The sequence below is a fragment of the Ambystoma mexicanum genome, chromosome 7p (genome assembly GCF_040938575.1).
Source record: "Ambystoma mexicanum isolate Mex_15411 chromosome 7p, UKY_AmexF1_1, whole genome shotgun sequence".
In the NCBI taxonomy this organism is placed as follows: domain Eukaryota; kingdom Metazoa; phylum Chordata; class Amphibia; order Caudata; family Ambystomatidae; genus Ambystoma; species Ambystoma mexicanum.
Genome location: NC_090939.1, coordinates 573,338,855 through 573,352,220, shown reverse-complemented (window position 1 = coordinate 573,352,220; position 13,366 = coordinate 573,338,855). Strand labels below are relative to the sequence as shown.

The 13,366-nt window shown below is 43.9% G+C and overlaps 1 protein-coding gene across 1 annotated transcript in view; it reads left to right on the top strand.

Annotated features, from left to right (window-relative positions):
- Positions 1 to 13,366, top strand: part of TMEM131 (transmembrane protein 131) — a 2,512,175-nt gene that overhangs the window by 1,035,972 nt on the left and 1,462,837 nt on the right. The window contains exon 13 of the mRNA XM_069636582.1: positions 8,044 to 8,152. Within this exon, the coding sequence (XP_069492683.1) occupies positions 8,044 to 8,152 (109 nt within the window). The remainder of the gene's footprint in view (positions 1 to 8,043; positions 8,153 to 13,366) is intronic.

Here is a 13,366-nt window from a genome sequence, read left to right as displayed (position 1 = left end):
ACAAAAATGGTTTAAAATGAAACTGACATATTTTCTGTAGTGGCGTCAACATGTGTTTCGTAGTGGCAGTGCCAGCATATCCCACATAATGTTATTGACTAGACATCGAAGGGAAGATTCCATGTGTTAAAGAATTACTTGTAAATTGTATGGTGTTGTAGAGGAGCAACTGCATGCCTCTGCAGGAAACCCTGCCCCCCCTACCTACCATATGTTCGACACCTGAGATTGTGCCGTGTTTGACACCAGCAGTTGTACCAATGCCGCAGCGTGTTTTTGCAAGAAGATACCTGTTGAGACAACCCTGCCAAATGTATCCCCGAAGTGATGACGACTTAAGGGAGGAACTCCCTGAAGGAATATGTGAAAGCGCCGAAAAGAAAAGCCAGTGACGTCATACAAAGGATGCACGACGTCCCGAGACACTGACTAAAGAGAATGCATAGACCCTAAAGAAACTGACGAAGTAAAGAATTGAGTGATCTCTCCAATGTAAAAGATGATGATTACACATGCACGAAGTGCTGTAGAAAATCAACCATTGAATAAATGTACAGAGGCTGAAACGCAAGTAGGCCAAGTCATCATAGAAGTTGGCTATACATAGTGAATAGAACACAGGTGAAACCGCCATTGTATAGAAGCTAGACATCGGTATCGTGAATTTAGTAAGCCAGGACCCATGAAGCGGGAATGGAAAGCTGTGTCGCAGCAAGAATACGCAGAATCGTGGAACTGCAAGACGAGGCTGTCTGGCCCGGAGTCAAGACTGAAGCAGCCAGGGTCAGTTATCTAGTCTGGAAATTAACTAACGTGCAAAGGATGAATCATCCCTTATTAAGGTGCAAGGAAAACACCAAGAGTGCCGAGTTTAAATCATTTAAAGCATTTAAAAGCTGCAAAATGTACCAAATCGTGGTCTCCTGTCATGTGAGCCAAGGAGGAAAATAGAGTTCGGAGTCCCAGAACACAAATGTGAGTGCTCTCACTTCCATGTATTTTGAAAGACAAGGATACTTTGCAAGGCCAAGTTCAAAGACAATCTTCATGGGAGAAGGCATGGCCGATGAGAGATGCTGGGCTAGTTGGGTGGGGAGGTAGCGTCATGCTCCATCTCCTTGCACCTGGATCTAGCCTTACATGCTTCTAAGTGAACCAAATGTTCCAGACTGGCACAAGCATGCCAACCAATTGTAGTAGTCCATATAACAAAGGACCTTATAGTTGAAAACCAATGAGAAACTGTGTATCTAATGTTTCTGAAGATGACATGTTTTAGAGGTAGGCATATGTTGTCCACCTGACAGTGGCCAGCCAATCACAATCCTAGTCATTATAGAAAAATATACTTGGATGTTCCCCTTAGCCAATACCGACTTTTGATAGGTTTTTCATTGTTGCCCCATATGACGTCATCTCTTATTTTTGATATGATTTGTGAGAAGATCGCCGAGAGAAACTGAGCGTACGTCCGTTGATGTTCGTTGTAAACTCCCTGTTTTAGATAATTGTTAATAAAACAGCACTTGCCATCTTCCTGAGTTGATTCGATTATTTGGAATCAGAATTAATCTGTGTGATCCCATCCATTACATATGCACATTCCTAAAGGGCCCTAAGCTCAGGGAGTTTCCCAATTTATTATTTTTTTTTTAGCAAAAAAAGTGCTCACGAATTGCACCATTTCAACCCATTATTGAAAGACTGAAAATCCCCGGCCATAATTTTAACATATGCATGCAAGTTCTCCACAGATCTCTGTAGATCTCCCGGTTTGTGTACATAGCCAAAAGGAATAAACTCCATTAATTGTTCTGCCATCTCATGGCTCTCTCCAATGTTCTCGCCCTGTAGTCCCTACAGTGTTTTGTACAATGCTCTGTTACTTAGTAACTAGTTTTAAGCTGAACTGGATGGTCCCCAGCTGGCCCTCTTGACCTGGGGGTCTCCAAACAGCCCTTTAAGATGAGTAGCAGTACCCTCGAGATAGATGGGGATGCAAATTCATACTCCTGCATCAAATAACTATGACAACTCAATAGGGAGTCCATTTAATGACATGTACAAAAAACGGGGAGTACAATGAACATCAGCAACCGCTCGATCTTCTCTCTTGCTTCAACTCAATTTCAGAAAAAACACAGTATTTATAGCAAAAATTCGTCATCACTGACGCGCAATCTTAAAAACCTAACATGCAACGTGATTGGTTATAGGAAGGTAACTTTAACATAGGTACTATAACTGTATGTGGTAACAGGGAGAGGGGATTGGACAATCAATGTCAGGTGGGGCAACTAAGCCCTTCCTTCAAAATGGCCACTATGAACGTCACTAAAAGTGCGACGTTCCATTGGCTCTACTCTCTTTGGGCCCTAGATTACACGGCCCACTATGATTGGAATGGCATCAACCCCACTCATACTTTTCCACTCGCGTCTAGCAGCATGCAGAACCAGCCAGGTGCAGGGAGTTTGTCTGCAACCCAGCTGCCCTCCAATTATGTTACAATCAATCATCACCTCAGTGGTCGTGTGTCAATTACTGCTTTGTAGTTTGGCCTCGAGTCTGCTTCTTGGTCTGAGAAAGTTTAAGGAGTATGGGTATGGCAGGGATCCATGCGTAGGTGTGAAAGTCTCATCCCATCCTGCCTGCCTTGTGACACAGTGAAATCAGCCTCTTCTTCATGTATTTTCGTGTATTTTATTTAATTCTGCCAGTCTTCTACCATCTGTGGCTTATTTTGACCTTTCTGAACAGGGTACACTGTTCTTTTCTCCATAATTGTATCCACTGTTGGCCCTTTCCAGCCCGATACGACCTTGGCTTCTTGGCATGGTTACCTTCAGCTGGGTTTCTTTCTGTCTTCTTGATTTGTTTGCTGCAACACTCTCCTCTTGAGACCTTTAGTAACCCTTGATCATTTCTGCTCATGTGTGTAGTGGATTTACTCTCGTATATAAAGTGCTTTTGAGGTGTATACATATGTATATGTTGGCGCTTGCTGCAATCTATTTACTACGAAGCATAGCAAGCTTAACAATTTCTTTGCTTCTTGCGGTTTCTTGCATCTGTACACGTTTAAACTAACTGAATATCTTCGTTGTGCATATGGCATAAGTTTCTTCACCTTGAGGTGAAATGTCATTTATCCATAGTATCGTTTTATGACTTAGTCTTCGATCAGCATACTTTGGTCTCATATCATCTATGTGTGTATCCGTCCGATGTTTTATGACGTCACCATTCATCTTCCTTTATTATCTTCTTGGCTCCTTCAGGTATTCCGTTCTGACAACCGTCATTTTGTCTTGCCTGTAGATATGGTTTTCTCAATGGGTACCTGACTGTCCAGGTTTTCTGAGGTGTCAGTGTTAGGGATAATTCTCATAAATGGTTTTCCCTTACCTACCGAGTCCCTCAGCAGCTTTGCTGGATTCCTAGGATTTTTTTTTTCACACCTGGTAAGAGTGTGAGCCTTTTTTCCCACTCTTACATGTGTTTTGCTATGTGTGTTTCTACTTTTTGTGTGATCTTGGGCACTGGAGCCTCACCTACTCCAGGGCACCATATTCTTCATGTGTGTTACACAGCACCTTCAGTGCAGTGACACAGGGTTGTCTTTTAGACTTCCCAGCAACTCCAATTTCTGGGGCTGACTACAGTCCCCCAGAAAAGGGTAAAGTTGCCATTAACTTTACCTTAGTCACTTTAAACCACAGACCCAGTACACCCCATCTTCCATGGGGTACTGGAAAGGGTTAATTCTTATCCCTTTTCGTCTGTGCCTCTTGGGGCGTTGTTTCGCTCCCTTTACATTAAGACTTGGCTGGTGGCAGTTGTATCTACCCTAACTTTTCTACCGCGATTATCTTACATAAACGTGGTAATGTTTTAGGCTATTATATTAGCCTCAAACATAAACCTGCTTGACCAAATACATTTTATTTTGGGTCCGGCCGGGTTTATTCGCCATTTCTTTTTGTTAAAGTCTTTCTTGTGTTTTACTCTGCGCGCCAAACCAGGTTTGGTCCCTTTGTTCATCGCTTTTTCGAGGGCTTCAACACAGAAGCCCTCCTTTAGGCGCCTGAGAGTCTGGGTAGGCAGGATGTGAGGGAGGGGTTTTAGGACCCCTGCCATGTGTTCCCTTGGTAACCCAAGTCGCACTCCTTTCTAATTGGCTAAGGGGACTGGCCTTGCCAGGCCAGCCACCCTGTTGTGTGATTGACAGCCAGGCTGTATGAATGGGGGAAAACTGCATAAAAAGCAGGTCTCTGGGACTGGAAGAGCTGAGTCGCCACTGGAACGAAAGAACCAACGAGGAACTGGAAGAAGAGGACCCCTACAACGACTGAACCGCCCGGTGAAGCCCTGCTGCATGTCCGAATCTCCAGAATCCGACAACTGAGAAGATCCTCCAGGAAACTTCTTCCCTTGAGCTGGTGGGACCAACCAGTTCACCCAAACTGCAAGCCAGAACCCCTCCTCTGGTCGAATTCGCTGTACAGAACTACAGTGGGCTGGATAGCCAGGAAAGGTCGGACCCTACTTGGGTTTTCTGCTGCCGGTTTCTTCCCTGTGTAGTGCAGGACCCTGCAGTCTTCCTACTTCTGATCAATCCGACATTCGCTTCAGGAACCATGACCCTGCAGGAACTACAAGGAACGACTGCCTCATCTACAGCCCCCCTCTCCGTTTTTAAGGTACTGTGCAAATCCGTTTGGGCGTTTCGTTCAGCCGCGGTGAAAGTGTTTGAAATCTTTCTCCAATCCGAGGGCTTGTCCTTCTCTTCTCTTTGAACTAACTTTTCTACCAACCACCCTCGTCCGGAAACCGTGCCACGAACTTTACCGCAAACTACCCTGAAATGTATTATCTTGATCAAAAGACTTTTGAACCCTTGACTTTGGCCTTAAGCCTTTTTATATCTGATTTTATTATTGTAATCTCTCTTGTTCGCTTTCCCTGAGTACTTAGCTGTTGGTGTGGATCCATTTCTGTTAACTTTTGTCCTTCCATCCCTTTTAATTTGCTGGAGTGCCATTTTGCTCCCACTTCATTTTGTGAGCTTAACTTGTCTGGAATTTAAGGGAAGTGGTGTGGTGTATTAAGAGAGTGATTTTTAGACTGCTTATAATAGTGTAATGTTATATAATTGAAGAGTGAAATAAATGTATATTCTTTTACTTGAAAACCTTTAGTCAGTGTTTGCCTGAATCATAGTAATTGCTGTCCTTTGTGTAACTATTTTATACTGCCACTTACTCTTGAGATAAGCCTGGCTGCTCCACTACTGCTACCGCTATTACTGTGTAGTACAGGCTTGTACCAAAGGTGAAATTGTACTGTCACTTGTAGTCTTAATTGTGTGCGGTGTTCCCAAAAGGTACTGCATATAATTCTGCCTAACAGTCAGTACTTCAATAGGTGCTGTTACTCTGATAGGCACTGGGCAGAGCCGAACTGCTGCTCTCTGCTGGTTTAATTGTTCTTCATACGTCACATATTTTGGCGTGAAAGTACCTGGTACTATGAAGGGGGTGGCTGGATTGTGTATGGTGCTTGGCACTTCCTCTTCAAAGCTATACTCCGGAACCGGGTGCTTCCGACCTGCACCCATCAACACCAAAGGTTTCACTTTCCCACTGTCCCACCAATGAACACCAACCCTATTTTTCTCTTACAGAGCGAAGCCACCAATAGTGGGAGACAGGTGTAATACAAAACCACTTGGAATACATTAATCCTATACATATCAAAATATATACATACAAACCACTGTTAACTTGTCTCACCTAGTTACTTAATTTGTACCCTTGAACTCAATATCTTTAAATAAAAACAAAAATAATGTTCTGTTTTGCCATTAACAGTCACACATACCACTAGGTGTACCTTTTTTCTTGCAAGCTGGGACTCGCCCGGATTGTCTTTTCTACACACACACACACACTCGCTGAGCAAAAAAAAAACGATTGCAACTGTTGCTTAATATTCCCCATTCTGATTGAGAGCCTGCAATTACCAGCATGCAAAGTAATACTAACTGATATGAATCTAAAAAAAACTCAGCAACACTGAAATTATCATAGCCCCAGCTTTGTTTCATATGGCATGCAGATTTATGCACCCATTCCCTTTCTAATCAGCCATCATTTGCACCTTTTGGTGACAATTGCCACAACACACATTTCCCATTTACTTTTGTTTTTGATAGTTAACCCCTCGTTGGGACACTCTTGAGCCCTTCTAGCCCAGATGCAGACCCTCCTCTTAACCACGCATACCGCTTTTGACTGTTCTCTTTGCAGGAAGAGAAGGGGGGAATGGTGGAAGAGACCCAGGGATTTCAAACACCAAAATAAATGCTCACTGCTAATTTTGGTATCTGATGTGAGGAGCTACCGGAAAGTTGCATGCGAGCTACCAGTGGCTCAAGTTCTACGGGTTGGAAACCACAGATCTAGATGTTCCAGAGGTGTAGGGGTAAGCAGGAAAAGTAACAAGTCAGGAGCCATTTTGAGCATGGGTGCCTGTGGGAGGGAGGGTTGAAAGAAAAATAATTTGAATGTACATCAGCCCCTATGTTTTGAGGCTGAAAAAGAATGGCAAGCTGTACTTTTTGACTAGCTAACACTCCAGTTGCAACAGGCTGACACACAATCTAAAGTCTCCCACCGCCTACAATCAGACACTCACTACTGAACTAATCGGACACTATTCTAGTGACCATTCCAAAGACACTACTACAATCAATGCATATGTGCTAAAGTGACTGTTGCAACAAAAGAATCAACAGATGACTATAAGCAATATATGCTGGCCAGAGTCTTATTCATATCTGGGTTCTTTGAATTAGACCTTGTGGGGCATGCCACATGCCATTATTGCAAGACCAAGCGTAACGCCTCCGCCGTCTTGGAACGTATCAACACATGAATTAAGGAGAAACTCAGGCAACCTCATTAAACAGTGTTTAAGAGACACAAGGGGGTGCTTATTTACGGGAAAGAGGATTTGTGCCACATACTTTGTACCGGGAGGACACGCAACCCTCCTCCTTGAACAGAATTACATGGAAAAAGTTTTCTTAGGGAGTCACTGCAGCGAAATATCTATCCTGCTTTCAAAGTACTGAAAGGGACCCAACAGAAAAAGATAACATTCTTCATGATCTACTTTATTTTGAATTTGAGACTGCATCCAAATGTGTGTTAACTTGTAAGAATATACTAACACAAAAATAAGGGTGTTCAATCTCAATGCAACAGACAGATAATGTGTATTACACCAGGTGGTAAAAAATGTATCTAGTATTCTGGCATAAATCTGGAATTTTTTAAGTAACCTCGACGAAGCCATTGAATTGGCGAAACAAAGGTCACGTGCGGCAGAAGTTTGTTCGCTCAAAACAGCTGTATACAACGTAGGATCTGACATTTTCTAATCAAATCCTTGCAATTGATGTAACAAATGTATATGATTTAATATTCACAAAATAATTACACAATTAAACCATTATTGGTGAGATACTCAAGATTTTGTACATTTTCTTTGAAAAACCAACATGCACTGAGCACACAACTGTGGGTAGATACTTATGTTCCTTACATGGCATTATTGTTTGTAAAAGTAAACATTCTGTTGTGATTTGTTGCTCGTTGCTAATATAATTTATTTGAGCAGATTCCAAAATAAGTGTTTAATTGTGATTAGCGTTAGATGTTGGTATATAACTAGGTGAAGTTTGATTTAGTAAAAATGATTGTTAAAGCCCAGCCTATTGCTCTCCGTTACCTACCCATTTCGGAGTTACCAGGCCTCCTCACCATTTGTAGCAGTGGGCTGTATGGTAAACCCTGTTATTTGCGAAAGAACTTGGTTTTAATGGGAAGATTGGCAGTGTTTTCAAGTGCCGGACACCTATTGCCATGTGTGTTAAAAAGATTGATGCAAAATCACTTGGAGAATTCATTTCTTTTTGATTTTCTGTCCAACTTAATTCTTACCAGTGCTTTTCCTCTTTCATTGTTTTTAACACAGCTTCGAAATCAAAGAAGGCATCTCAATTGTCTGGTAAAATAACTGTGAAAGCAAAGGAGAAGAGTTACTCGAAACTTGAAATTCCATTTCAAGCAGAGGTACTGGAAGGGTAAGTAAGCTTTAATTCCATGGTCACAAGTGCTCTAGAGAATGTAGCTGTAAAACGTATTGCTTGGTTACAATTTGAAATGCAAATTTTGCAAAAAAAGTCTTCAAGAAAAGCCGTGAGTAGATGATGGGGGTTGGTGGGGAGCATGTGTTTTATAGCATATTTGTAACGAGCAGTGTCTCCCCTTGCTAGCTCCTTAAGTATTTGGCTGTTGTATCTTTTTGTGCCAGGCTAAAATAGTTGTAACATGGGGCACTCAGTACTCATATTGCCTCACAGCCAATTGACAGCTCTTCGACTATTGTCCTACTATTTCAGATATCTTCACGATGCCAGGAACTTGTTCCGTGTCCTCTCGTTGATGCCTTAGACCTCTCTGTGAAACTATGACTGAAATCAAGAAGAAAATCCTTTTAAATGACTGTGCAACCTACAGAATTTCTATGTGGAGGATCTCCACAGCGACTGTCTTTATCCCGACCATGAAATCGGTGAATGTTCCATCGGTCAGGCGTTTTCCAGCTAAACTCTCGAGACCATCACTGAAAGTTACTGACCATCACCGAAAGTTACTGACGTGGTTGGATGATGGTGCTGAAACCTCTTATATGACCTCTATCCGTAGCCATGCTTCCCTCGGGGCAAGCTGGCTCTGAACGCACTTCTTCATTCAAGAGGTCTAGGTCCCACAATGATACTTCCGGTGGTAAAAGGGCACAAAAGATCATTAAACTCCACCTCGAACTGCTACCTTGTCCACAACAACGCCAACTTCTTCGTCTGCGGCCCCATCAGCGACAAATTCGTCCACGAAGGTTGCTTCGATTTCTTTTTTTTTTAAACAATTTTATTGATTTTTCACATATTACCTTGCAACTTTACAAACCATTGTTCACCACAAAGTTGCACTTCCAGTTATATGCTTCTTTTGGCAGGCCCTCCGCCAGATTTTCCCTCCCAGTCTTAACAGCCTGCACTCCTCGGCTTTTCGTTTCCTGGGTAGCCATATTATCTAATTTAGGAAGTATGGGGGACTCTCGGCCCTTAGTAGCCTAGTTTCCGGTGTCTGCTCCTCTGATGCCCATTTCGCCAAACACATTGAAGCTGGCTAGCCGAGTAGTATGCTTCAAAGTTAGGCAGTTTAATACCTCCCTGGTCATATGGGTTCTGTAGTCTCCACAATGCTACTCTATTTCTCGAATTGTGTGAGATAAAGCCCCTGTATATACTTTGTACGTTCGTAAAGAACCTTTTCGGTATTGTGTGGTATATTTGCAAAATAATGTAATAGTCTGGGTAGCAATACCATCTTCAGCAATGCTGCTCTAACCATCATGGACAATGGTAATTTAGTCCAAAACGCCATACTATTCTCTATTTTGGACAGCGCCTTTTCTGTATTTTGTCTGTGTTCCGTTTCGGGGTTGTGATATACATCTATACCTAGGTATCTGGACGTCTCGTTTTCCCAGTCTATCGGTAGCACCGGCAGTTTGTGTATGGACGTCCCTACGTATGTTCCTAGGGGATATATACTTGATTTTTTCGGGTTAATAGTTATGCCTGACAATAAGGCATACCTTGCCATTACTTCTAGAATATATTGAAGGTTCTATTCTGGATATCGCAGGTATAAGAGTTTCTGAGGCTTGTGGAATCTGCTTAGATCACATGCTGTGCATAGGCTGACATCTAGTGGAAGCTGCAGAGTTTTACAGTTTGTTTTTCGAAACTCGAAAATGGGCGTTGACACAGGGCGTGCCAGTAATACTATCCCTAGTGTGACGTCCACTGTACCCATGATCCCTCACGCGTGTAGGACCCTCAGATTGTTTTTTTCCGCCATACTGGTCGGACACCGCTAACGGTTCCAATGCCAAAATAAAGAGCATCAGAGACCACAGACATCCTTGTCTGGTGCCTTTACTCAGTTGGCATTGGTCAGAAATAGTGGAGCCTGTCTTAACCCTTGCTACCGGCTCACTGTACAGTAGTCGCACCCGTCTTTCAGGTATGTGGGCCTGATCCTATTTTCTTCAAGGACAGCTAGCAACCAGGGCCACTTGACGGAATCAAATGCTTTCACTGCGTCGAGTGAAATTATCGCCACTTCCTGCGAACCACCTTTGGTGTTGTCAATTATATGATGTAATCTCCTCAGATTGTTCGATATGTTTCTTTGTGGAACATAACCAGTCTGATCTGGGTGTATTAATTTGCTTATAACTGGTCTTAATCTATTTGCCATAATTGCCAGAAGGATCTTCCCATCCTAAGTAGTGAGAGTGGTCTATAGGATCTGCAGTGTGCATCCGGTTTATTGGGCTTGAGTAGCAGAATAATTATCACTTCCCCAAGAGTTTCAGGTAATTTGCCTGTACTGAGCACCTCGTTGAACATTTCTAATAATGGGGGAATTATTTCTGATTTGTATGCTTTATGAAATTCGCTAGGGAGTCCATCTGCCCCTGGTGCTTTGCTAGTTGGCAGTTGCTTAATCACATGCTCCATCTCTTCTATCGTTATGGGAAGTTCGAGGCTCTCTCTCTGCTTCGTCCAATTTGAGGAGCGTGATCTCAGTGTATCTCGTATATCTATCTCTTCCCCCTCCTTGGTATCGGAGCATAGCTGCTTGTAGTATTCATAGAAGCTTTCATTCACCCCCTCTTGGGTTTCCCGCAGTTGTCCGTCCTTCCCCTGCACTGCCTATGTTTTGCCTGGAGGCCTCACTTTTGTACAACCAGGTTAACAGTCTGCCTGGTTTATCTCCCTCAGCGTGCTGCCTCTCAATATATTTCTTATAACTTAGGTTGCCTCGTCTTTCCCAGTGGCCTCTGCAATCCTGCTGCAATTGGGATATGGTTGTGGCCATTCCCGGGTGGGCTTGTGCCCTCTTGCATAATCGTTTCAAACTTCTTTTCTGCGCTTTGTAGCTCCCGCATTAGGACATCTTGCAGCCCTTTGGATTTAGCCATAGCAGCTCCTCTCACCACCACTTTAAACGCTTCCCATAAAACCCTGGCCGAATCTATGCTACCCCTATTGTGATTGCCGTCCTCGGGTCTTCTTGGAACATTGTGTCCTTCAATGCTTCTACCTATAGTAACCAGGTTGGGATCTTAGCTCTGGGAGGTAGAATTTGTCATGTCACGACCACAGGGGCATTATCTGACAGGACCCATGGCTTTGTATTCTGCATGTGTGATCTCATTTATCGTGTCGGTTCCAACAAACGTAGTCCAGCCTGGTGTATAGGTTCTGTGGGACCGAATAATGTGAGTACCCTCGGTCCTGTGAATGTCGCACCCTCCACACGTCTACTAACCGAAAGGCCTGTAACAGTGTGCCCAGAGCTTTAGCCGCTGGGGCCGGATGAGCCAACTTGTCATCTGACCTGTCCCTCGTCGGGTCTAGGGTACAGTTGAAATCTCCTCCCACACTACTGCCCCATCTATATGTAGACTGATCTTTGTGTATTGTTACGCTCACGTGGTATCCACGGGGACGCCACCCAGCTCTGGTTGGATGATTTGCACTCTCAAACCCTCTCCCGTTCCCTTGGTAATGCCTCTGGTTAAAGATGGGTCTGCAATATAGGAGAGCTGGATTCAATACCAGATTGTCTTCGTTTTCCCACCTCCCTTGGCCACAACTCCTTCTTCACCCTTGGGCCTTTTCCTCACCTTAATATTGTAAAAGGTGGATTCTCTGTCCTACTCCTCGTGGCAGGGACGCGTAGATGTGGGGGCGAGCAGCGACCAAGTTACTTCACTGGTGCAAGCCCCCCTGTGGGAATCCAGGCCTGCTGCGACTCCGTAGGTTTGCTGTTTTACAGTCTTTACATGCAGTTCTTATGTTCCGTTTAGTTCGAATAATAATGTCTCGCTTCTTTCCTTTTAGGTATGGTAAGGTATTTTGGTGGTGTCATGCAGTTTGAAGATCAGCATGGGCCGGTAGGCGAAAGCGCTGTGTGCGCGATGCTGTCCGGTGAGTAATGCGCGATGCGCGGCGCTATTTCGCCTTTTATATTGCTAACCTGTGTCTTTTCTCTGCTTGCAGGTTGAGATGTTCCTCGCCGAGCGCCGTAATGTTCCACCAATGATACTGACCAGGAGATGACTACCCAGGTAAGAATTGTGTGGCTTTCTTCATTCGGAAGGAAACGTGAGTAAATGCTTACTAATGCTGTCTTTCTTTCTCCTCTTTCCAGGTTATTTTATTCCAGGATGCATGCGGTGCCGGATGATGGAGTTCGTACCTTCAGGTGAGTGGAACGGAAGTCAGCGATGGATTAAAAACAGGATACTGTTCCAGGTAAGTTTCGTAGTGTTCTTTCTCTCTGCAGGTCCTTGGTATCAGGTAAACTGGCATCAAAGAACTGGACACGGTGAGCGGTACGCTGCCCACAGCAGAATAACGCAAAGCATGTTCTGCTGTTTGTGTGTGGTTTAAATAGTCTCAGGTAAAGTAGTCCCAGGCCTGCCACACCCAAAAGACTAGACCGCATAGCTCAGTTCCTTGTAACTGAGCTATGTGTGGGCCTCCATGTTGGCTGAACCCCCCCCCCCAAGTTAAATAGTCCCAAATAAATAGTCCCATTCTAATGTTGGTCTTCGTGATGGTTATGAGCCTGGCGCCAAGGGCGCCAGGACTGACTCCAAGAGTCTTGGATGAGGATTTAAGGCCTTTGACCTGGCCCTAACTGCAAGGCTGACTTGCCAGCCAGGGGCAAGGGTCATGACATGTATAGGGATCTGAAATAACCTGCAGTGTCTCTGTTTGGGGCATACGTATTGATATAGATTTCTTTACTTTCCAGCAACCACCCTAACAGTACCATCCTACCATCCCTATCTGTGGTGAATTGCTGTAGCTTGAATGGAACATGGGACGCTATCCATGTCATTACTCCTCTCGCATACGCTGAGTAGGTTGCTTTCCATTTCCTCGTAATCATGTCTTGTTTTTCTTTAGTCAAATGGGTTTCTTGTAGAAGTGCTATGTCTTTTTTCTGCCACCTCATATATGTCATAACTCTATTCCGCTTAATGTAGCTGTTTAGTCACCTCCCATTCCAGGTTATTATCTTGAGCTCACCCGTCATTTTTAGTTTCCACCCCCTCTATCTGCGTTCTCTTCCTTTGTTCTGTATTGCATGTATGTAGGCCAGCCCCCTGAAAACTTCTCCAGCTCCCCATCCTTAACCCCCACCCC